Source organism: Pinus tabuliformis, chromosome 3_2, assembly GCF_031772625.1.
Source record: "Pinus tabuliformis cultivar Carrire ecotype Pingquan chromosome 3_2, CPIR1, whole genome shotgun sequence".
NCBI lineage: Eukaryota > Viridiplantae > Streptophyta > Pinopsida > Pinales > Pinaceae > Pinus > Pinus tabuliformis.
In genome coordinates this window covers 171,242,417-171,269,853 of record NC_142302.1, presented here as the reverse complement: position 1 = coordinate 171,269,853, position 27,437 = coordinate 171,242,417, and the positions used below count along the sequence as shown (strand labels likewise).

General features: G+C 40.3%; 1 protein-coding gene across 8 annotated transcripts in view; it reads left to right on the top strand.

Moving 5' to 3' along the window:
- Positions 1 to 27,437, top strand: part of LOC149180339 (ubinuclein-1-like) — a 341,784-nt gene that overhangs the window by 143,399 nt on the left and 170,948 nt on the right. For all 8 annotated transcript variants that reach the window (XM_089416029.1, XM_089416032.1, XM_089416031.1 and 5 more), the window contains exons 7-9: positions 21,182 to 21,281; positions 21,393 to 21,502; positions 21,710 to 21,793. In XM_089416029.1, the coding sequence (XP_089272155.1) occupies positions 21,182 to 21,281; positions 21,393 to 21,502; positions 21,710 to 21,793 (294 nt within the window). The remainder of the gene's footprint in view (positions 1 to 21,181; positions 21,282 to 21,392; positions 21,503 to 21,709; positions 21,794 to 27,437) is intronic.

Sequence of the window (27,437 nt, the reverse complement as noted above, 5' to 3'; positions counted from 1 at the left end):
AATGCATAACCAGACTGAGATGATTGACAACGACATGCAGAAAGTGCCATTCTGGAAGTTGAAGTTGAAGTAGGCTCCACATGGATGTTATGTTTCTTCATTGCGGCTTCCAAGGCTTCCATCTTCTTAAAGCATTTAGATTCTAAGTGGCCATCTCGATTACAAAAGTTACAATGTCTATCAGTCTTCTTCCATTTGTTTTTATTGGTCTTATCATTTTGCTGAAATGATCTTTCATTTTGAGGCTGAGTTGGTTTAGGGCCATTCTTTTGAGGATATGACTTCTTAGGATTCTTTGAATTTGGTTGCTGCTGGGCGGCTAACGCTTTCGTGGAAGAGTTTCCAAGATTAAGAAGACCAAGGTGTAAGAGTTTTTCTTGTTCTCTTATTAAGGAATCACAAAAGGAGTCAAAGGAAGGGGCCTTGTAGTCTTTTCCTTGACAAATGAAAGCTTCCCTTGTAGAATGGAAAGTGGAAACAAATACAGAGTAGGCTGGTCCCAACTTAGTAAGGATGGAATAAATAAGGTTACCATCTTCTTTCTTAACCTTAACACCTTCCAAGAGATATCTAAGGGTCTTGAATTTGGACAAGAAATCTTCAATGCAAGAAAAATTATTAGGATCCAAAGTAAGCAACTCATTTTCAAGTTGATGGGCTCTAATTTCATTTTTAATCCCAAAAACTTTAGCGATTTTTTCCAATGCTTCATGAGGAGTCTCAAGTTCTGCAATATGGAATCTAAGATCAGGAGAAATAGACATCCCTATCAAACCACGTGCTTGATCTTGTCTATTTTCCCATTTTGCAGCCTTGTCTTCATCTTTTGGTTTCTTCTCTTGGTCTGTGGCTATTCTGTAGAGACCTTTACTTCTAAGTAAATCTTCCATGTAGGCTATCCATTGGAAGTAGTTAGTGCTGTCAAGAATGACTTGGCATGGACTTTCCATTTAAAAAAAAAAAAACTGAAGCTGAAGATGCTGAAAGTAAGTGTTCCAATGGATAGATCTCGAAAAATTAGGCTGTTTTAAAAAAAACGGCTCTGAAAAAGGCTTCCGGATGAAGAAGTTATGGCTTTTTGAAATTTTTTTTTTGTTGAAGTTGCCGGCAAAGTGCGCGAATGTGCGGGAATGAAAAAAAATCCGCCCCCAAAAAATGGAGACTTGAACCCAAGACCTCTACTCTCTTAAAATAGCTTTGAACCAATTGATCTATACAAAAAATTTGAGAGAGAGAGAGAGAGAGAGAGAGAGAGAGGGGGGGTCCTCGGTTTGCGTGCTTGCCTTGAGAAAGCTCTTTTTCCCTACAAAACACAAAACACAAAACCCAACACGAATATGCAAAGAAAAACGAACCTTGCGGCTCGAAGTTAGCTTTAGCCAAAAAACTAGATATTTTAAAAAAAAAATCTCAAAGTTAGCTTTAGTCGAAAAACTAAATATTTTCTCAATGTTTCTGATTTTCCGAGATCACACTAAGGTGCAGGGAAAAGAGCATACGCATGAGAAAAATCCTTCCTTTCTGTTTCTGATTTGCCCAGATCGCACAGAGTCGCAGGGCAAAGAGCATACGCAGAAATGAAGGGTAAATAAACCGAAACCGAAATAAGCAGAGAGAAAATAACAGTAAACTGCAAAAACACTGTATACCTCCCGATCTGAAAAATGACGCAGCTAGGGCTACCGGAAACCTTTTCGCGTGAAACGAAAGGGGTTCCTCACTGGAACAGATGCTCCGAACGCAACAGAGCAGTCCTCTCGGCCCGAAAGCTGTCAGAAACAACAGATCTAGGAAACGACAGCCGCATGCAGTTCTACCGGCTTCAGATTTGGATCACCAACGGACGCGGCCCTCAAATAGCTCTGATACCATGTAGGAATTTACAGGGTAAGTTCCTCAGAAAGAACACCAAAAGGACACCGCTCACAACCAGATCACAGATCAATACACCAGTATTTTTGACGTGGTTAAAACCCTCAAAGAGGGAAACAGTCCACGGCCTGCGCCAACGTGGCTACTACAGGCAATTTATTAATCAAAGAATGAAAATTTACATAAGCTTCTCTCATGCACGGATTACCCGAACAATGACCCTCCATGCGCTTTAAATAGAACTCATGGACCAATCGGGTGTCAAGCCACGGATCAAGTGTCGGTAATACCGAGGAGAGAATGAACCGTCGGATCACTACATATCGTGACCGTCGGATTGTAAGTTACAATATGTACAACGGTAAAGAAACACACTTTACCTAACTCTAAACTAGACCAAGTTGTACTTAACTACTTCCTATGTGTCGGAATATCCTAACAAGAGGGTGATGCAACTCCTAGAGGAGGTGACGCAGTTCCAATGCAGAACTTGGAGCAACCATCGCTGCCTAGCACTGGGGAAAACATTTTTCATCTATGGGGTTTTTTCATCCAGTTGTTGGATTTGCCGAAATATCTGTCTCCAGATAGAGGTACTTTTGCCAGGAGTTTTCTCTGTGGGTGAGCCATATCTGGCACCCTAGTTGTATTCAAGAATCTGCTTAATAATACAAACCCTCTATATGTTGCACCGTATTCCCGCATTGAGTTTTTCCGGGGACGATTGTCCAAAATAACGATGTCCCTCGTGTGATTGTCTCAGTTTATTTCAGTTCATGATTTGTATGTATGCGTAGGATGCAATAGTTGTTTTCATCGCTGTTTAAGTAATTAAATAACTCGTTAATGCAAAGAACAAGTAGGAGATATTAAACCAATGATTGCAGTTGGGATTTTTGATGTGTAGATTCAGAAATGTCCACAAGAAGTGTCCAAGGACTTACAATCTATCATGCCAATTTTTTGAAGGATCTTAATGGTGGAATTTCCATGCCCAACAAAGATTTCATCAGACTTTGTCATATTTCCAATCCCAAATAATAATGCATAAAACCAAGATCCTTCATCAAGAGTCAACTCCCTCTTACACTAGAGAATGAGAAGTGCAACCCCTGTCAGAAACAAATCATCTATATCTAGTAGCAAAAGCAAGGAATTGCCTTCAACAACTTTGAAGTACAAATTCGGATCAACATCACTCTTCTTGAAAGCAAGAGCCATCAAAACGGGAGTAGCATGCACGAGGAGCCTACTTCAGCCCAGACAAGGCTTTTTTCAATTTGCAAACATGTGTTTCTCTATCATGAAATTCAAAGCCTTGAGGTTGCTCAATATAGAGTTCCTCTTTAATGACTCCATTTAGAAAGGTAGTCTTGACATCCATTTGATGCAATTCCAAGCCTGCAATAGAAGCCAAAGCAATGACAGATCTAATAGAAGCATACCTGGCAACAACGACAAACGTGTCTTCATAATCCTCTCCCTCTCATCGAGGTAATCCTTTGTTTGACACTTCTAACCTTTGTTACATGGGAACCACTCCCTAGAGGTGGGAAACCCGTTCCAATGGTTCCAGCGCTCCCGTAAGCTTTGGAACTGTATGGGAACATTCCATTTTCTGTGGGAGTTGCAATGGGAGCTTGGGAAAGTTCCGAGAGCTTTGGAGACTATTTTTTTTGGAGTTCTTGTGTTCCCTGGGGTTGGGGAATACAAAGCATGTAGACAAATATGTTGAACTGCCCACAAAACATGAGGCTTTGTTGAAACCTTCGTAGGAAGAAAGGCCAAAGACATCCTTAACACCGATATCTTTAATTGAGAAATTGGAGCAATCTCTTGATGGGTTAAGGAAGCGTGTGACACCTCAATGTAAGGGCGATATCTGGGATGTCATGCTGATGAGTATTTATTTTTTTGTTTATGTATATGTATCGTAGAAGATTGTGTGCATATTGTATGTGGCAGTCAATGCTTAACCATTAGAGTCGCTTTAATTTTTCTCATAAGAATAACTAGAGAAACATAAGTAAAATTGTTCCTTTGTATTTTTAAGGCAGATTGTTTCAAATACTGGTCATGTGTCAGAGAACTGATAATGTTAATATTTTATATATATAAAAGGGAGAGACTCAGGAAGAGAGACACTAAGAGAATATATTTATGTATAAGAGAGATTATATATTTAAATTGATTTTGATATTTGAATATTTAAGTTTAATATTAATTTTGATTATTATATAATTATATATTTTTATTTTTTTATTATTATATAATAGTATCGTTCTCGATTAGTCGTTTCCTGTAAATTTTGGGGAAACCTCTAGTCGTTCCTGACACCCATACCCAAGTTCCCAACGTTCCCACGTTTCAGAAACTCATGCAACATAGCTTCTAACCATCTTTATTTTGGGAGTCACAATTGACCTCTTTTCGACATGGATCCAAACAAGCTTTAATCTGGCTGATTTGTCTGTTCCCTTCGAGTCCAGGGCTCATCTAATACAATATCTCTCAACACAAGTCTTCTTGTCACAAGCTTTGTTCTTCCAATCTTTTTATTCGTTGCACCAGCCTAGGCCGGTTTCATCATGTACCTATAGTCCTCATTAGGAGGCCAAGGAAGAACAAACACAACCAAGCAAGATATACAAGGACAAGAAGAATAACAACAACAATAGTAATAATTGAAATAAGAGAAATATGGGATACTTATCTTTTGAGAACATGTCAGCTCCAGGGCTCATCTAATACAATATATCTCAACAAAAGTCTTCTTGTCACAAGCTTTGTTCTTCCAATCTTTTTATTCATTGCACCAACCTAGGTTGGCTTCATCATGTATCTGTAGTCCTCATCAGGAGGCCAAGGAAGAACAAATGCAACCAAGCAAGATATACAAGGACAAGAAGAATAACAACAACAATAGTAATAATTGAAATAAGAGAAATATAGGATACTTATCTTTTGAGAACATGTTGACTCCCTCTTGATCTTTAGCCTTCTTGCATCCAACTTGCAAATCAACCTTGTCCACATCATCATCATCAAGTAATTCATCCTTTGCAGGAGCTAGGGTTTCTTATTTCAGCGAAAGCAATCAATCCTAGGGTTTTGCCCATAAATCCTAGGGCTTTCATATCCAAGTCATGTTGCTAGCTAGGGTTTAGGAGCCCTGGATCTTCAGTGATGAACCTTGATTTAATCAAATCAAGAAAGTCTTCTTTCATAAAATCATTGTAACAGCAACAAGATCAGCTTCTTATGAATTTGCAATAAAATTCATCATCTAGATCTTAGTCATATACTCAAAACATTCATGCAACCACTTAATATGACTTTATCAAGAGAGAAATCTTAATCTTGAAGGTTTGACATATTCAGATTTAGCAGGTTTTTCAAAGAAGGTAAATAAGGTGACTTAGCTTTTAATGATTTATCATAATAACTCTGCATCTTTCGGGCCTTGCTCATAGATTCAAAGTAATATTTTCCTTGTTGATTTTTCTTAGGGCTATATTGTTCTTGCTTTGATAATTGCATTTCTTCATTAACACATTATATTTACCCCATAATATCATAACATTATTCATATTTACACAATTATTCAACAACATATGCAACTATATAAAAAGAACAATATCATCACCATCAAAATAGTGGAACATAAAGGAACAATATAAGAAAAGCATTCACACATAGAGAACACCAGGATTGGTTGGAGACTAGGGCAAAATCCACTACGGGGAAAACCATTTCAAATTCTTCTTCTTATTAGATTGTCATTGAATGATTCAGCGAAAGAGAGTACAATGATCCATATCTTCATCCATACAACTATCCAACAACATCAACTAAATAATATTCATGAAATGAACCTAGCAATGTTAATACTCAACACATTGTATTAGAAGCCTGAAACCAACTGCCACTATTTGTAGTCAATTGCCAATCACTGCTGTCAACGAGAGAAAACTTCGGACAACTGAAAAACCAACTTTTAGGTCCCAATTGCATGGAGGAGGAGTCTTGTGTGCGATTGAGAGGTTCCAGTCTCTCCCTTGAGCCTGCTAGCCAATGACTGCAGTCGAAAGTATCCTTTGTTAGGCCATCGACTGTAATCCAGAACCCGAGTCTTCAATCACATGGAGGACGAGTTGTGCGTGGGACTGAAAGGCTTCAGTCACATGGATGAGCCTACCAGCGAGGGATTGCAGTGGAGATCTCATTGTGTCATGCCTGTGACAGAGGCCCAAAACCCTAAAATAGAGATGTAAGCTTTAGACCCTGCAATTTCACCTTCATGCAAACCATTCCTCTGCAGATCTGCTTCAGACTTGTGTGAGCCAAAAACAAGAACGAGAATGGAAGAGTGTCTCATGATCATGTCCAAGTGAGGTTGAGGTCACTTATATTTATATCCTTCCAAGGGTGTCCAATTTTCTTTAGGGCCGACTTGATCAAATATGCACATGTGGGCTTATAATTCAAAAATGCACTTTTCCTTGTCCAAATTTGATGATCTTTAGGTTTATTTTGGTCCTCACAAAAAGAGGAATTTATTGCAATCGCCATCTCCATCAAATGAGCTGTTCAAAGTGGAATTTGGCCCTAGTTGCCTATTTGTAAAGTTTTGTAGATGTTCTATGCTAAGAGCAATTTCACTTTCCTCACAGCAATCATACAAGTAGATAAGCAAAATGTAGATAGAACATATAAGCAGATCTTACAGAAGACAAATCAGAAACAAGAAAAATGTATGTGTTCGTTTCGGCGGTCAACCGGATGCTTCAACCAGCAAAGTCTCCTTTGGTCAGCCAGCCCAGCATGTGTCACAACAACCCTCCAACCAGTAGATGAGTCAACCCAAGTCAGTTCTACAAAAGTCAACGATGTCCTGAAAAGTCAACGCAGGGGCAGCAAGCTAAAAGTCAACGCAGCAGCAAAACGGTCAACCCTTTGACCTCGATTTTTGTGCCAGGTAGTACGGCCTTCAAAAAACGAACCTCCCACAAGTTTTCAGCTAGTTTGGACCAAGCGTTGACCAAAGTCAACGCTGGTCAAACTTCTGCGAAACTCTAGCAGCAGAAACCCTAGCAGCAGAAAAATCCTCTTCGTCCTTCCCACGTGTGGCTGAAATTCGTCCTCCAGGTAGCTCGTACTTATAGGATGAGAGAGGAAGATGTGAGTTGAGTTGTGATCAAATTCTCTCCAACTTTTCCTGTATATATATCCATCAATGAGGGTGTGTGACACATCTGTTGGGCATGTGAGCCTACATTACAAAACTGGCTGACCTTGCACACATAATTTATTAAGAATAATAAATTCAAAATATAAGTTCTGCTCATCGGATTAAGACTATTTTTATATGGATTTTACACCTCTCAGAAAGAGGAATCCAACAAAAATATTAGCCTCTTAATCTGAGCATCAGAACATGGAGTTTGGACCTAGTTGTCCAATTTTAACACTCCCTCTCAACTAGGGAGAACTCCATCTATTAGTGCAATTAACATCGTGAGTCATCCCGCCGAAACTTGCTTTGCTGGCTTCTTTATTTCAGAACAGAAGTGGGTCAGTCACAAAGACATCATTCCCCGACTGACATAATCAGTCCAGAGGTCCCAGACCTCACAAATCTTGATCCCAGATCAAGTGGTTGGACCATGCCATCCTAGATAGAGAGTACGGCAATCTCTGATGCGTCCATCAGTCTTTGCTAATAGTCTCTAGCTTTTCCACACCTCATTGGCCAAATGAGAGGTACTTCCCATGAGCCCTGAACTCAATGGGTAGGATGCATACGGGGCACAGATTAAATGAGTGGCGAACCAGCTCAATAATCACAAGGGTGGGGCAGAAGCATTATGAGTGCTTATAGCTTCGAGAAGCTATCCCCAAAGCCCCCCAGAGCTCCCAGAGCTCATCGTCCAACAGGACCCATATCATAGGGTCTTTCCACGACACCAAGACTCTCACGGAAGGTTAGGAACTTGACCTTCCCTAGGGGCTTAGTGAGAGTATCCGCGACCTGCTCATCAGTTCCTATATGATCGAGCCTTACGGCGCCTCGCTGTACCATATCCCGGATAAAGTGGTACCTGATATCAATATGCTTGGATCGGTCGTGGAACATAGGATTCTCAGTCATACGAATCCCACTCTGATTATCACAAAGTATTACAGTGGTATCTAGCACATGTTGGAACAACTCACTAAAGAGCTTCCTCAACCAAACTGCTTCACAACAGGCCATACTAGCAGCAATGTATTCGGCCTCCGCGGTGCTCAAAGCCACTGACTTCTGCTTCCTGCTCATCCATGAGATCGAAGCAGAACCAAGATTGAAACAGCATCCAGATGTGCTCTTACGATCCACCACACTGCCAGCCCAATCGGCATCAGTATATCCCCGGAGTATCACACTCCCGGCAGTGTATCTCAGCCCATGGTTTATCGTGCCCCGAAGATATCTCAAAAGATTCTTGGCACCAACCCAGTGAAAATGATGAGGCTCAACCATCTGTTGACTCAAAGTATTCACTGCAAAACATATGTCCGGACGGGTGTTCACTAAGAACATCAAAGCTCCTATGAGTTGACGATACTCAGTAGGATTGGCCAAGATAGGCCCTGCAGCGCTGCCACTCAACTTCTTAAAGTTGAGTTCCATTGGTGTCGACACGGACTTACAGTCCACCATCCCAAATCTTTCCAGAAGCTTCACAATATACTTTCCTTGAGAAAGGAGAATCTCTCCAGGTCTCTGTCGGACCTCCAGGCCTAGGAAATAGTGCATCAGTCCTAGGTCTTTCATCTCGAACTCAGCAGCAAGCTCCCTCTTACATTGATGAATGAGAGGGTCATCACCTGTCAGGAAGAGGTCGACCACATACAACACTAGAATGAGAGGCTTTCCTTCCTCAACCTTAAAGTAAAGGTTTGGATCAGCATTGCTTCGAGTGAAGCCCAGCTTCATCAAGTAACTATCCATCCTCTCATACCAAGCTCTGGGTGCTTGTTTTAACCCATAGAGGGCTTTCTTCAACCTGCAGACATAAGTGTCTCGATCTTGAACTTCAAATCCCAGAGGTTGTTCTACATACACCTCTTCCTTTATTGCACCATGCAGAAAAATGGTCTTGACATCCATCTGATGAAGACTCCATCCTTGCGTAGCAGCAAGGGCTATGATGGATCGGATGGTGGTATATTGAGCCACAGGTGCAAATATATCGTCATAGTCAATTCCTTCCTTTTGAGAGAAGCCACGAGCAACAAATCTTGCCTTAAACTTTTCAGCACTCCCATCAGATTCATGTTTAATCTTGTAGAGCCATTTAGCGGTGACAACAGATTTGTCCTTCGGTCTCGGGACCACATCCCAGACATCATTCTGCATAATAGCCTCATATTCTTCATGCATAGCATCCTTCCAGACTTGATGCTTGATGGCTTCCTCAAAAGGTCCAGGTTCAGATTGTATAATAGTACTCATGGCGGCTAGATACCCTTGGTATCTACACGGCTTCTTGCTTTCTCGGAATGTTCCCCTTGGGGCAGCATGACCCTCAGCATCTTCGAGGGTGTCCCTGAGCCATGATGGCCTCTTTCCTAGAGAAGGAGAAGGATCAATAGGGTCCATTGGCCCTTCAACATCAGGCATAGTCTCATCCTGGGGTTCTTCCAGATTTCCAGGTCTTTCTTCATGGTTTTCTTCAGATCTAGGAAGATCTACTACTTTCTTCAGGGAAGCATCTTCGTCAAAAGTGACATCATGGCTTATCTCTACTTCCCTTTGACCAGGTACATAGACTCTATATGCCTTAGAAGTCTCACTATAGCCCACAAACATTCCTTTCTTCCCAGTAGCATCCAGCTTACTTCTCTTTTCTTTCGGAACATGAAAATAGACAGGACATCCAAAAATTCTAAAATGTGAGACATCAGGTTTCTTACCAGAGAAAAACTCTTCGGGAGTTTTGGAGTCCAAAGCGGAATGTGGGCATCGGTTTTGAATGTACACAGCAGTATTGGTCTTGTGGTAAAACCAGGTTGAACCTGGTCTAGAGGGACTTGGTTTAAACACTTAATATAATACATAACAGGCCAACCGCCTTTTTACATACACTGCTGTACACGTTCACCCGATCTCTGTACAACCCGTGTATAAAACCGAAACCACAACCTGCGTTATTCTGCAGACTTCGGTCCACGTGACAGTCTTCCACGAATCTGCGTGATACTGCAGATCTTCGTCCACGTGGCAGTCTGTTAATAACCTGCACTATGTTGTGACCTCCGTCAGTTTTCCGACATCTGTTACAATTATCTTCGTGCTGTTTATTCGAGCGTTCCAAGCTCTCATAAACCTGCACATGAACACATCTACTGCTGTCATGTGTCAGCCTTCTGACATTCCTGCGCAGTCCAACTTACACGGTATTTTATGTCTCTGCTTACGAGACAGATCCTCAGCAGACCGCTCAGCCAATAAGTCGATCTGACCGCCTGCTATCTGCATATAATCTCTGTGCTTCCACCACGTGGTTCACTCCAACCACTCTTACGTGTCTGCGTGATTATATGACCGAGCCGCTATCCAGAATCTGAGACTGTTCCGCGTATCAACCGAGACCACGATCCTGCATATACAACCGTTGCTCATACCATAACCCGACTGTACATGCTCCTCGCTTCAAGTATGTCCAACTGTATAATTTTCGCGCTGTTTATTCAAGCGTTTCACGCTTTCATAAACCTGCGCAGCGATACACCCAATCGCTGTCCTGTATTTTTACTGCCTAACCTGCTCAGCAACCGGCTGCATATATATATACTCCTGTGCGTGTATATCTAAGCTCCAGCGCTCATATAACCCTCGCACCCATATACATACCCAGTCGCTGCCTGAACACTGATTACCAACGCCCGTAATCCTGCATAGATTATATATTACCGCCCACGTAGTGGCCCACTGGCCTGTCCACGTGACAGCTCCACAACAAATCACCGAGCCTGTAAAACAGTCTTCCACGTTGTACCATGTATCACTGCTCATAAGATGATACCCCGGTGAGACTGCGCAAAACCGAACTGCGCTCTACCACATACCACTTCTTACGAAACTGTCATTCGGTCAACGCCTTAAGCGATCTACGAATCCAGCAACCAGCTGTTCTCAACATAATTTTCCTGCGCTTTTCCCCAGCACTCTACGAACCTGCGCAGTTATTTATCCTACTGTCCACGTAACAGCCTTCTGATCTGCCCACGTGACAGTCTTACAGCATTCCTTCGAACTGATCGACGTCCGCTGTCTTTATATCCTTCTGCGTTGTTTATCCAGGTGCACCGCCCTTATAAACCTCCGCGATAATCTATCAACCGATTCCAGCCTCGCCTACACAATTTCTTGCTTTGTTCGAGCGCACGAAGAACCGACTGTTGTCAAGAGTTCTGTACAGTGATTACCGTTCATGACTCACAGACTTCCGTCAGCGGTTACGCATTCAACCCGGAATGCGCACATGCTGAGCGCATTAGAACTGCGCAACCCTTCCTGGAAGTCAGAGCGATAATCATCCATAAAACCTCCGATGATGATTGCTATAGATAGAGTTTGTCTTAACCTGGCTCTGATACCATGTAAAGTTTTGTAGATGTTCTATGCTAAGAGCAATTTCACTTTTCTCACAGCAATCATACAAGTAGATAAGCAAAATGTAGATAGAACATATAAGCAGATCTTACAGAAGACAAATCAGAAACAAGAAAAATGTATGTGTTCGTTTCGGCGGTCAACAGGATGCTTCAACCAGCAAAGTCTCCTTTGGTCAGCCAGCCCAGCATGTGTCACAACAACCCTCCAACCAGTAGATGAGTCAACCCAAGTCAGTTCTACAAAAGTCAACGATGTCCTGAAAAGTCAACGCAGGGGCAGCAAGCTAAAAGCCAACGCAGCAGCAAAACGGTCAACCCTTTGACCTCGATTTTTGTGCCAGGTAGTACGGCCTTCAAAAAACGAACCTCCCACAAGTTTTCAGCTAGTTTGGACCAAGCGTTGACCAAAGTCAACACTGGTCAAACTTCTGCGAAACCCTAGCAGCAGAAAAATCCTCTTCGTCCTTCCCACGTGTGGCTGAAATTCGTCCTCCAGGTAGCTCGTACTTATAGGATGAGAGAGGAAGATGTGAGTTGAGTTGTGATCAAATTCTCTCCAACTTTTCCTGTATATATATCCATCAATGAGGGTGTGTGACACATCTGTTGGGCATGTGAGCCTACATTACAAAACTGGCTGACCTTGCACATATAATTTATTAAGAATAATAAATTCAAAATATAAGTTCTGCTCATCGGATTAAGACTATTTTTATATGGATTTTACACCTCTCAGAAAGAGGAATCCAACAAAAATATTAGCCTCTTAATCTGAGCATCAGAACATGGAGTTTGGACCTAGTTGTCCAATTTTAACACTATTTTAACACTCCCTCTCAACTATGGGGAATTCCACCTGCATCATGTCATGTGAATCTTGTCATCAAATCATATCCAATTGCAAGAATCTCATCATCACGTATCGTTGCTGTTCATCTCGATTCATCTCTTGCTTATTCCTGCTTATCTCTTGATTGTCCCTTCTCATATGTTGATTATTCTTGAATCTAAAAGAAGACAAATTTCACATCGGAGGGGAGCCTAAGCTACCACCCTCTATTCATCGGGGAGCCACTGCTACCACCCAGAATCACTGCCAGTGTGGAGCCCAATGCTACCACACGGGAAACATTAGCGGGGAGCCAAATGCTACGGCCTGCATCAACATCGGAGTACATATCTCAAAATTACATCGGGGAGCACATCTCAACCCGAAATCTCATGGGGGAACTAAGCATCTACAACCCCATATTGAGCAATAGGTGATATAGGGGAGCACATCTCAACCCATCCTATTGCCTGCTGATCTTCCCAACAATGACCCTCAATAGTCATGTGGTAGAACACTTGCATCATAATCTGAGCTTGGGCTAGATACTCGACTTACCAAAAGGTAAGGATCACATGCCCCAAGCCTCCTCAACCCGTTGGCCAGACGGGGAGGGACAATCCCAACAAACTTGACTTGTGGGTATGATGCCAACTCGGGTATACTCTACAATGACTAAGATAGGGGAGCAACATCTCCAAACCTATGGGTAACAGATAGGGATGATACACTATTGTCCAAAGATCCCTCAACCTCAGGAGCCCTCCATCTCTATTCCACACGCTGGGAGCTCAAACAGGGGGTAGAGAGATGGCTCAGTGTCTTCGATCAATGATGCTCTCTGTAGATCAACAACATATCATCGTGCTCATATATGCTAATCATCATGTCTCAATAGCAACTGTTTGCTGTTCATACATGACATCAAATCAAATATCATCTATATATATATATATATATATATATATATACACACCGTAGTCATCCTCCCTCTCAAGGAGGTGCCAACCACAAGGCTAAGCTTGTCTTGTACAACAGTACTGCTTCAATATATGACGGTGTCTGAGTCCTAGCTAAATACGAGATTCTTTGCTAATTGGTTCCCACTCTTTGTCATCGCAATGTATCCATGTCATATCTAGAACTTGCTTACACTCCAAAGATCTTGTTCATCATGCCTCACAACTAGCCATGCTAGCAACATTGTACTCAACCTTGGTCGTGCTTAAAGCTACATGCCTCTCATCCAAAAACATCATGGCAGATCTCATACTAAGGCAGCACCCAGATGTGCTCATCAATAATGATCCCAAACCACATCAATACATCCATGCAGTCATATATCAGAGAGTGAATATCTCAGATCAAAAATTGATCATCCCATGCAAATATCTCGAAGGGTGCTTGGTGACAACTCAATGTGTATGAAGTAGCTCAATCATGAATTTACTCAGGTTCTATGCACAACATATTTTTTTATAGACGGGTGTCCTCATGGAGCTTCAATCAACTATTGGTTGCCAAGTCAAGTTCAATAATATCTTTTCACAACCTGAAATTCAATCAGTGTCTCCAAGGATTTGCATTTCCACTTTCTGAAAACTCTTCATTAGCTTCACGATATAGATTTTTCTTTTCCAAACTTTAGAAATCGATTCATCATGTCATGATTCATTATTTTGAGCTTCAGAAGTCAATTCCCTCTTACTTTGATCACTAGAGGCTCATTACCTATCAAGAGTAGACCATCAATATATAAAACCAAAATCAAAATCTTTCCTTGGACCACTTTTGAAGTAGAGGTTTGGATCGACACATCATCCTAGCTTCACCAGATAACTGTCAATACAGAAATATTAGGATTAGGGAGCTTGCTTCATACAATGATTTCTGCAAGCATAACACTTGACCAAAGCAATATACTTAGCCTTACACAAATCAATACTGTGCAATCAAATCAACTAAGTCAGCTTATCAAACCTTTAGATGCTAGATCAAAACTAATATCAAACTCATCAATATCACTAACAAATTCTTTGGACCAGGTGACAGGTAGAGCTCATATCCAAATATCAAGTTATGACTTTATCTATTGTCATGCCAATAAATTGTCATTTACCAAGCAATATCAAATGAAACTTCATCAAGTCATGACCATAATATAAATAATTTTTGTCACTAGATGCAAATGAATACACCAAGGATAAGTCATGTAGGTTCCATCCATTTATTGTGAGATTACTTCATACTGAATCACAATTGTTTATACTTCAACCACTGTATCAAAGATAATGATGTCAACACAAAATACCAATATAAGTCATTGAAAGTCATTATGCCCATATAACATTGTTATCAAGGTAGATCATCAGTGGTCAAATCAAATCATTAGTCATTAGGTCAAATCCAAATTTGTTATCATAATGAGATCTATAGCTCAAATCATATCTCAACATCAAGTCAAAGTTCTAAGTCATTATCAAACATCATATCAAAACTTCAAACACTGCTTATCTATATCAATTAGCCAAATCTAGTCAAACCCTTGCAATTGTTATCAAATACTATCATGCACTAGCCTCAATGGTTAAATCATAGTGGCATATTGATATGCATACCCTGGTCACTTGGAAAATTAATTTTAGTCAACATATTCATATTATAGTAAGTCAAACATTCAAAGTTCCCTGCCCATAGAACTTTCTGTTGTCTGCTCCATGTCGTAGGACTAACATCCTTCAGGTGAATTTCTTATTTCATGCACAAAGCTTCACTTTTGTGTCCTATTGGCATAATCGTACCCATAGGCCTTCTTTCGTGGGACTGAGGCTTAGAGTAAGGAAACCTCTTTCTTCTTAGACCAAATCTTTGCTGTAGACCAACAATATAAGATATTTGTCTATTCATGTCCATAAATATTACTTCAACAATAAAGAATCTTCTATACATATAGTGCGAATGATAATAGGAGTAGGGATCTTATGGAGAGATTCTCCCTTTGAACGGGAAACCACTTTAGTCATCTTTATTCAAGTCATCAACCTGTCTATAATACTGTCATGCATCAACATATCTGTTAGATCATAAAGTCAGACTATATTATCATTGTCATATCATGTTAGCATCAACTACTTCACCATTACATCATGACATCAATCCTTCATCAAGGGTTAGTGTCAAATAGCTAATAGGAGTATACTTCAAGGATCATGATCACAACATTACTTCTTTGTCACATACTCAATCCATCAAGTCAGGGCTATGTTGCACAAAACTTCTAGGAAGCCAATGTTTTGGGATGTAACCGTACCCAAAACTCCGAAATTTGGCCGAAGCTTGATTGAAACTCGATCATTATGTAATCATCTTTGAAAGCTAATATAGACTTGGTTTTCCTTCTAAATTGTCATCTATGGGTCTTATTCCCTTTTTTCTTGCAAGATAATGTGTTATTCACATATTTATAAATTTCTTTTTATATATATAAACATATTTAATGTTTCAGCCAACGTTTCGACCGACGTGTCCATTTTTGGGAGGTGATATTTCTAAACGTACCCATTTTGGAAACTCTGAAACATTTCGGCACTTCGTGCAGAGTCAGGGCATTCAATTTTACCATATGCCATAATTACTAGGCACATTAAAAGATAACCATGATCAACAAAAGATCCTGAATATCAATCTCATTGTTACACTTCTATCATCATGGTTACCATGCTTATCAATAGAATCAAGCTACCATATATAAGAATCAATGTGCAAGCCTTCTTTATGGGATCAAGGTATCCAAAATGATAGATGTTAGCCAAACATCAAGTATACCAATATATCAAAGATCAATATTGAGTAGCTTCTTAGAATCAAGAAGTTCAATCATGTCTAAAAGATAAGATACTTGTTCACTACCAAGTGCATCATTTCATCAGGTATCATGAATCAAACTTCCTTTCATATACATATATGAACCATTTGTGAAGGTGATATACTTATCATGTCTTAGGGCTTACCTTGCCATCAATATTGCAGCTGAAACATAACATTGAAACAACACCATACCTTGTAGTGTTTAGATCCCTGTGCACCTTCTTATTTTACGTCGGCCGCTCTAGCACTTTGCTACCTTTTCATCAAGTGGTTCTTTACCTTTTCCAACGCTAGCTCTTCTCTTCCTGCACTAGCCATGATCCTCAAGAAGGATCCACTTATCACAACTCATCAGGCGGTTAGAAACATCCAAATACTCAAATATACATGCAGGAAGTATAAGTAATAATCAAAGCAATAATCAGATCCATAAGTCAAAATAAACGTAGAGACATAAAGGGGCACCTTAAATAGAAAAATACTTATCTTCAATGAGAGGTGATCATCTCCCTCTTGAACCAACCTTCAAGAGCCATCACTTTCCATTTTTTCGTATAACAATGTTGCCTTCCATATTTCAACCAACTTTATCAACAACTAGGCCTAATAGAGATTATCCCATCTAGGGCTTCATCAAATTTGACACAAGTGCTTGAACATCTTCACATTGACCATGGTAGGGTTTCTAGATTTCATATCTCAAATCTTTGCCATAAACCATGGTTTCTCAAATCCTAACCTCATAATATCCATCAAACCCTAATACACAAATTGCTTAGGGTTTCCTTCAAACCCTAGAATTCTTTTAAGTCTCCTCCATCCTCTCTTGCTTCCATCAATGGTGTCATCATGGGGGTGATCTCAATAACTTTTCTTCAACCCAAATCTGATACCATGTTAATTTTTCTTAGGGCTATATTGTTCTTTGCTTTGATAATTGCATTTCTTCATTAACACATTACATTCACTCCATAATATCATAACTTTATTCATATTTACATCATTATTCAACAACACATGCAACTATATAGAAAGAACAATATCATCATCATTAATGCAGCGGAACATAAAAGAACAATAGAAGAAAAACATTCACACATAGAGACACTAGGATTGGTCGGAGACTAGGGAAAAATCCACTACGGGGAAAACCCTTTCAAATTCTTCTTATTAGTTTGTCATTGAATGATTCAACAAAAGAGAGTACAATGATCCATATCTTCATCCATACAACTATCCAACAACATCAACTAAATAGTATTCATGAAATGAACCCAACAATGTTAATACTCAACACCCTGTATCAGAAACTTGAAACCAACTTTCACTGTCTGCGGTCAACTGTCGATCACTGCGGTCATCGAGTGAAAACTTCGGGCCACTGAAAAACCAACTTTTTGGTCCCAGTCGCATGGAGTAGGAGTCGTGCACGTGACTGAGAAGTTCCAATCGCTCCCTTGAGCCTGATAGCCAACGACTGCAGCCAAAAGTATCTTTTGTTAGGTCAACGACTGTAATCTAGAACATTAGTCTTCAGTCACATGGAGGATGAGTTGTGCGTGCGACTGAAAGGCTTCAGTTGCACGGATGAGCCTGCCAACAAGCGATTGTAGTCGAGATCTCTCTGTGTCATGCCTACGACTAAGGCCCAAAACCCTAAAACAAAGATGCGAGCTTTGGACCCTGCAATTTCACCTTCGTGTGAACCCATTCCTTCGTGGATCTTGCCTCAGACCTGTGCAAGCCAAAAACAAGAAAGAGAATAGAAGAATGTCTCATGATCATGTCCAAATGTGGTTGAGGTCACTTGTATTTATAACCAAGGGTGTCCAATTTGCTTTAGGGCCGACCTCATCAAATATGCACATGTAGGCTTCCTATAATCCAAAAATACACTTTCCCTTATCCAAATTTGATGATCTTTAGGTTTATTTTGGTCCTTTTGAAAAGAGGAGTTTAATGCAAACATCATTTCTATCAAATGAGCTGTCCAAAGTGTTATTTGACCCTAGTTGACAATTTTAACATTGCCTTTAAGCAATTTTCCAATATGATTCCAATAATTCAATCAAGTAGGTTTTGTTCCAACTGAACTTAAACCTTGAAGAGGTGCATGACCTCCTTTTCCCCATTCTTCTAAACATGCAGAGATATATCTACCTTTTGAGCAACATTATCATGCTTCAATTTGCAGTGAGCCAATGTCATTTCTTGCCATACATTAAGAGGGACACCTTCAGAATTTACAATTGTTCTTAAAGATTCCTCACAGTCCCATGACTGACTAACTTGTTCCAGTAAGGTTCAGGTCAGCAAATGTTGCTTTAATAGACTGTCTTAGGCAACTTTTTCAAGTGTCCAATACAACTTAGAATTAGAGCGAAGCATGCCATAGGTCATACTTGAATTCAATTTTGCAACTGTCCTTCCACATTAAGATAGATTGGTGATTTATATTTCAACCTTCTTTTACCTGAATCCTTCAAAAACATACTCAACTCAACGTTCCTATTACTTCAGATCATGTTTGGCCTTTTTGTAACTAGAGTTATTTTCAGATTTCTTGAAGCAGGCTTTTAAGGTCTCTTTGATATATGTCACAGAGCCATCCCTTATTCACATTTGCAAGACAAACTGTGAACTTGTAGAAGAAGGCATTCTGGCCTCATTCCTTTATGTAGGACATCAGATACTTCTGGTTCTCTGTTGCTCACATTTCCCAGGAGAAACTCATATGCTACAAATTTTGAAGTTTTTTCATATCACATCACAAGTTTCTTCGAGCTGTCTTCTTCAAGGAAATCCCAGGTCGGCTCTTTGTCTAGGTCTCTTTCACTATGTATAGAACAGGGATCTTTTATGCGAGCATCAGATTCACTTATGAATGAAAATTTGGCTTCTCTATCCTTGAGATGACTTCCACTTCTTCCTTAGGTCAAAATACATAATAGGCAGGATCCATAACAATGTTCTCAGGTTCAGCCAAGTCAGCCCTCAAAGTATTGATCTTCAACACAAATCTGTCCACAAGATTGTCCAATAACAGTCCTCGGATTTCTGTCCACAAGACTGCCCAATAACAGGCCTTGGATTGTGCCACAAAGCTTCACTCAAAATTTTGCATGGTTCCACAGAGTGAGGTGCCTCAGACCCTCGCATAGTTCCTCAGATATATGGCTTAGACTTCACATGATTTCACAGAGAATAAGTGCCTCAACTCCGTAAGTTTTCACAGAGAGTAAGTGCCTCAAGTTCATCAAGATTTTGTTCATCTTTCTTCTTGCAGATGATGCCTCCTTTCCACAATAAACTTTCGACCATGATCTTAACCTTTGATATCCTTGCTCAACAAGTACTAGGACTTCTCCAGACTTAGGCCTACTTAGGGCTTTTAGAGATCAAGGCTGCTGGTTAGATAGGTGATCTCAATGCTCTTTCCTTTAACCATAGCTTTGATACCATGTTGAATTTCAAGTGCAATCAAGACTATTACAATTTTTCTAATTGACAACTACTTCCAATTATACAATATTACATCTTTAGACCGTTACAATCATCAAGCAAGTATACATGAAAAATTTCATCCATTCACTTCTACCGTAGAGCAATAGAGATCACAATAAACAGTAAGACAAGAAACAAAAGACACCAGAAATTAGGCTAGCAGCCAGGGCAAAATCCACATGGGTAAAAGCCAACAATCTTTCCATATGAGAGATAATTCAGTTCATCAAATGTACATCAGAATATTCCAATCAAGATTCTGATTTCCTGACCTCAATATTTGCCAAGTTAAACCAGTCAAAGGAGAGAGAATACAGTTAATGCTGGTCAAAGTCAAGTCTGCAACAGAGGGTCGATTTTTCACCTGAGGTAGCTGAACAGAAGGGCTGAAATTCAGTCCAAATCTCAGTCAATGAACCAGTCAAAAGTCTCAGTCAAAATCTCAGGGTTGACCTGTGGTCAAACCAGTCAACGAACCTCAGAAGAATTTCAGCCTCTTCAAACAGTCAAAGTCTCGGTCAAATAGAATCAGATCCTCCAAGTCAAACAGAGATATCAATGCGGTCAAACCAGTCAATGAACCTCAGAAGAATTTCAGCCTCTTCAAACAGTCAAAGTCTCGGTCAAACAGAATCAGATCCTCCCATGTCAACGTGGGTCAAACTGAAGTCGAACTGTTGGTCAACGCATATCTGAAATTCTCCTCTTCTTCTTGTGATTTCAGATCGAATGATGTGGGTTGATGTGATACCAAATGAGGGTCAATGGAATCTTATTTATATGTGGTTTAGGAGTAGGATTTTGACCTTGGGGTGAAACCCATTCATCATGTGGGGCCAACTTGAGCACTTTAGGCCGATTTGGTCAGCATTCAAAATTATAATTTCTCCTATGTTTTGCAAATGAAAATACCGACCATGGCTACGAATTTTCAACAGTATTGAGTTGGTTATAGGTTCTTTTGTTGTTTTCCTCAGAGTGAAAATTTCTAAAATAATAAATATAGAGCATTGGAGATTTTTTTTTGATTTTTGGTGTTGCTATGCTCTTACCCTTCTTTGTAACATTTGCAGTCTGATTGGCCAAACATGGCCACTAGTGGTCATTTATATGTAAATTAAATTAAACTAAATCTGTTTCTATATATTATGGCTCCTCTGTGATGGATTATTGAGTTGTTGTTTGCTGCTAGATTTGTACATTTTTTTGCGACTCTCTGTTCAGGGATAGGTTAACATGCACCCCAATCATCCATGGTATGAATAAATCTCTATGATTGGATTTGTGTGACTTTGGTGAAAGGCTGATGGTTTTGATATCCACGTTGAGAGAAATATGTATTGGTTGTTGGTTAAGTGCTTAAGCATTTATTCTTCTTTCAGACTCGGACGATTAAAATCTTTCTTGCTTTGTGAGTTATGTTCTTGTCTTTTTGTGTTTTAATAGAAATCATCATCACCGACTCCTAAAGAAGATAGTCCAGGGAGGCTTAAAGGTTCAATGTTGGAGAGAGCTATTCAAGAGTTGGAAAAAAGTGTTGCTGAATGTAAGCCTTCAGGATTATTATTTTGTTGTCAATTATAAATGAAGCATCTTTAACTTATCAGCCTTCAATTGGTTCCACAAAATGAAGCTTATTTATTCTTATTAACAACAGTGTGCCCACCTACTATGGATATTCAAGAGCACGATCAGTCATCCCAAGGAGTAAAAAGACGTCTCCCTGGAGTTGTCAAGCTCAAGCTTGCTAAAGTCGCAAGATTGGCGGTATAGTAGACTTTCAAGTGTCTATTACTACATAAAATTTAGAATGGATTCTGCTTTTATTGGTTGGATTTTAAGTCTAGGGTTATGGTGTCTGCCAGATCACTTTATACAAGATAATATACCCATTTTTTTCTTCTTCCCTACTATTGAGGTGTGGGTATAACCAGCACGAATATTAATGGTTTGCTTTCTTTTTCCTTGAAGCAGACAAACCAAGGCAAAATATCAAATGAGTTGATTGATCGTCTTATGTGCATTGTTGGGCATATAATACAGCTAAAGACATTGAAGGTGATCAGAGATCTATTTCTCCAATTCTACTTTTATTGGTGAACTGAAAACTGAGCTGAAGTCTTTTTATTAACTAATACATTCTGTCAGAATATGAGTGCGTTTGTTGGTATATCCTTGAAATTTGTCTGTATGTAAAGTACACTGTAGGGTTTATCCCAACATACAATAAATAAAAAAACTATACCACAAAGCAGGAGGATGGGACAGATAAAAAGTAGAGTGTGAAGCATGGCTTGTTTAGGTCACAATCATAGTTCTCATTCAATAGATTTATGGTGATCGCTAGACCCATTTACAATGTTAAAGATCGGGATGAAAGTGTTGTTGGATTAAGCCTGTTGGGTCACGCCTGCTTTGTGTCTCTTCTTTTCTGCCTGCATATTTAACTACATCTTTTGTGCATAACTATTCAAGAGAAATTCATATTTCTCACTTGATGTTCATATCAGCTATAAGTCAAAGCCCAGATTGAACTACATTTCTGCAAGTATACAATCTTAGTAGTTGCAAAATAAATTGTCTCCTGAATTATTTTGTCTCTTAGTCACCTTAATTCATTCTCTTAGAGATACCTAGACTGCCCACTCCATTAACACCTAAGTGGTTTGTAAAACTAGCTAACGTATGTCTTTGGGGGAAAGCAATTCAAGAAGGGGAATTGTCACAGTGCCTAAGCCTATGCTATGTCTCCCAGTTGAAAAACACATTGAAAGTCAATTAGGCGACCAAGTTGGAATTTAGAAGCACTAGAATAGTGGAGTGGAAGCCTATATGGAAGACTTGGTACATTAAGGTAAATTTAATAAAATAATTTTTGTTAATTTTTCATCAATTTGTTTTATGCTGCAACTATTACTTCAAGAATATCCAATAGCATCCAATTTAACAATTTCACTTCAATTATTGAATAGCAGTAGAGCAATAGTAGATAGAACAATTTAAACAAATGCACAATGAAAGACAGCCAAGAGACGAGACACAAATTTGGCCAATGACCAGGGCAAAACCCACTGTGGTAAAACCCTGGCAAACCTTCTTCTTATTAGATTGTCTTAAAATGTTCAGCAGAGAGAGAGTACATTATTAATTCGATATCCGAATAATATCAAAATACCAAGCAACTATAAAAGAGAGATGCAGTCAACTATAGTCAAATCTGTTTTGCCTCTAGTCTGCTCAACTTAGCAGCAGTCAACTGTTGTCAATTTGCGCCCTAACCAGAGATGTGACAGCTGTCACAAGGTCTCCAAAGGGGCTCGGTCCAGATGAGGTGAATGTGGCCTTCTTAGCTGATCAAATAGAGCCCAAAACCGTCTGATTTGAAGCAGTCAAACCTGGTCAATGTGGAGGAGCAGTCTGCTGTCAAAGTGTGTAATTAGGGCTTCAGGCAAACATTATGGATTGCCTTGAATTCGCCACCGACAACTGCGGCCTGTTAGAACAGAGAGGAGTCGCCCAAAACCACAGTCAAAATGTGTCAAAACTGCCCAAGTCAACCCTGGTCAACATGCTGCAATTGTCCTCAACTTCGGCCCTGCAGTCAGCCCTGTAATTTGGCCACCTGTAGCTCACATTAGAGAGAGAGAAGGCTTCTTTTTCTGAGCTGTACGAACCAAATAGGAGAAGGAGAGAAGATGTCTGAGTGTGTTAATTTGTGCCAAAATAGGTGAAAGGTCTCTTGTATTTATACCAATCCGAGTGGTGAAAGGACAAATCCTTTGGGCTTCTGAGCTTACATGTCATTGAAGCCGACCTTAACAATTTGTACATGTGTGAGAGTAAATTAAAAATCCAACTTCTGCTTGTCCAAAATGGGTGATCTTTTGGTCAATTTTGGTCCTCTTGAAGAGAGGAATTTAATGCAACAATTATCTTCATCAAATGAGCTGTCCAAAGCAGAATTTAACTCCGAGTTGCATAATTTAACACTACCTCTCAACTAGGGAGAATTCCACCTGTCAATATCTGTCCATTGATCATCATGTCCTCCTGTCATCATGTACCATCCTTGCTAATCGCTGCTCATCTGATGCTGAACATTCTTGAATCTAAAGAAGAAGAAATGTTGTATGGGAGCTCCAGCTACCACCCTGCCTCTATCATCATTGGGGAAACTTCTGTTACCGCCTGAAATCGTCATCATCGGGGAGCCATAGCTACCACTCGGATCCAAAGACAATGGGCAAGACCAACCTACCCCAAGCATAGGGATCACACTCTATCCCAAAGTGCCTGACAACATGTGAGATCAAAATAAGGATCACACTCTACCCTATTGTCTCTAATCATCCATCTTAGCCCTAAGGAGTCAGATGGTAGAACAGATGCATCCACCAACTTGGGCGAGATCCACCTTCTGCATGGGGTAGGGATCACACTGTATCCCAAGTCCCTCAACCCATTGGCCAGATGGGAGAGGTTATCCCACAGAGTGGGCAGGACGTTAACTGGTGCGTACTCTGACTAGGGGAGATCTCAGGTTTCAAAATCCTATTGGTTAGAGGTCTCTCATCCCCAGGAGCCCTATAGCTCCATTCCACGCCTTGGGAGTTCAACTAATGGGGAAGAGCACTGCTCAATGTTCTTGATCCGCTCGGACCCTTATTCGAAAGGGTCATCTCTACTAGTCCAAGTTGCTCTCTGAAGACTAAGAACTTCCCTTTTGACAATGGTTTGGTGAGGATGTCATCTATTTGCTCATTTGTTGAAATGTGATGGAGTCTCACAGCTCCTCTCTGCACCATGTCACGGGTGTAATGATATTTGATCTTGATATGCTTGGACTTGTCATGAAACACATGATTCTTGGACAAATGAATCCCACTTTTGCTGTCACAATATATGAATGTCGTGTCCAGAACTTGCTCAAATAGCTCTCCAAAGAGCTTCCTCAACCAAATTGCTTCACAACTTGCAAGGCTAGCTGCAATATAGTCAACCTCAACAGTGCTAAGGGCTACGAATTTCTGCTCCCTACTCATCCATGATATCATGGTAGATCCCAAACTAAAACAACATCCAGAAGTACTCTTCTTGTCGACAACATTACCGGTCCAATCTGCATTTGTATATCCATGTAGTCTAACATCTCCAATGACATATCTCAGTCCAAGGTTAATAGTCCCATGTAGATATCTCAGAACATGCTTGGCAGCGACCTAATGTATAGGTTGACGCTTGGTCATAAAATGGCTCAAAGTGTTAACTGCGAAGCATATTTTGGGGCAAGTATTCACAAGAAACATCAGAGCACCAACCAATTGTCTATACTCAGAAGGGTTTGCTAGGTCCAGTCCAACAACTTCTCCACACAACTTGAAATTCATCTCCATAGACTTGCATTCAACCATGCCAAATCTTTCTAAGAGTTTCACAAAATATTTTTCTTGTGAAAGGAAAAATTCGCCCGACTTTTTCCATACTTCTAATCCTAGGAAATAGTGCATCAAACCAAGGTCTTTCATCTCAAATCCAGAAGCCAACTTCCTCTTACATTCTAGAATGAGGGGGTCTGAACTTGTCATGAATAAGTCATCAACGTATAAAACCAAAATGAGAGGCATACCTTGGACCATTTTAAAGTACACGTTTGGATCAACATGGCTTCTTGTAAATCCCAACTTTATCAAGTAACTATTGATACGAGCATACCAAGCACAAGGGGCTTGCTTCAGTCCATAGAGGTTTTTCTTCAATCGGCATACATTGATCTTCCTGTCATGAACTTCAAATCCTGGAGGTTGTTCAACATACACTTCTTCTTATATCAAACCATTAAGAAGGCGGTCTTCACATCCATTTGGTGGAGAGTCCCTCCCTAGCTTGCAGCAAGGGTTGCTATCGAACGAATGGTTGTGTATCGGGCCACAAGAGAAAATATATCATCGTAATCTTCTCCCTCTTTTTGAGTGAAACCGCAGGCTACAAACCTTGCCTTGTATTTTTCGAAGCTTCCATCAGCCCCATGCTTGACCTTGTAGAGCCATTTGGAGGTTACCACATATTTACCCTTTGGTGTCGGCACAATATCCCATACATCATTTTTCATAATGGATTCATATTCTTTGGCCATTGCATCCTTTCAAACTTCTTCCTTCGCAGCTTCTTCAAAGGTACTAGGTTCAACTTGAATCATCTTGCTCATGGCTACAACACAGGCTTGGTACTTGCATGGCTTCTTGCTTTTCCTGAAAGTTCCTCGAGCAGCAACATGTTTCTCAGAATCGTATGGAGGAGGATCCAAAGGGTCCATAGGCTCCATGGGGTCATCAACGATCTCCTTCTCGGATTCAGGCATAGAAGGACCTTCTAAAGTATCCATCTCATCGCTATTGTCTTCATGAGGAGTAGGTGGAGGGAGGTCCCTTGCTTTTCTAAGGGTAACATCTTCATCGAATGTCACATCCCTGCTAACTTCAACCTTCCTTTGACCAGGAATATATTCTAAATGCTTTAGAATCTTCACTATATCCAACAAATGTACCTTTCCTTCCCGTAGCTTCTAGCTTGTTTCTTTTGTCCTTCGATACATGGAAGTACATGGTGTGAAAATTCCTAAACCCGAATCCCTATTGCAACAACCGGTGATATTTCTCCTCCTTGTTAGATTTACATGAACAAGTTATTTGTTGTTTTCTACAGAAAACATTGAAATACATACACTGTAGCCTACACCATTTAAAATAATATGTCGAAACAAGAAATTGAACAGGAAAAAGATACAACACAAATGACACAGTTGTTTTTGGACAAATGTACCTGGAATAACCCAATGCGGGAAAACCAGTGCAACAGATTTGAGGGTTTTTATTATTAAGCAGAAGTTATTTTTGAATACAACCTCTAGATGCCTTGCTGGCAATCCAGTACAGAGAATATCACTCGGCAAAAGAAATTGGTGAGATTACCTCACATTACACTGCAAGTCCTGGCTGATCCGACCGCTGAACCAACGAGTCCTCCGCTACTTCTATGCTGCTCCTTTGCAGTCACTGCGTGGGCCTACGTCAACCTCTAAGGCACTGCGTCACCTCTTTGCTGGATTGATTTGCTCTCAGGACTTGACTCCAGCCCTCCTGGCTCAAAACATCAACCTCCTCAGCAAATTTCGGACCTCTGCGTGGAAGGCTTCTGCAATGCTCTGTGTGGGCCCTGTGTGAGGCCTTCCTAGCTCTGCATCACCCTCTCTGGGCATTGCACTGCCTCCCCTATGTGTCTCTCTGACTCTCTACTGAGTATTCTTGGCTTCGGAGAAGATCCTCCAGCGAAAAATTTCTCTGCCCCTCTTTGCATGATCACTACGAAATCACTGCATTGTCTCTAGCTTCAACAATTCGATTTGACTAGTCAACTCTCTGTGTGTCCTCCAAATGACCCTCAAGCCTCCTTAAATAATCTTTTCGTTGACATTCAACGACCCAGATTAGAAGCTAATCAATGGCTAAGATCATTTCAGCATGATCCTCGTCGTCTTCTAGAAGTTATACCCACAGTTAGATTAATACCCATTAATTATTTTAATTTCCTAAGTTTAGACTTAGGGACCCATTAAAAATAATAAAACTGTCTCTGGGTGGAATTTCCCAAAATGCTTTCTGGGTTCTTTGGAATACATGTGCCCAAACCTCCTTGCAAAATTTGA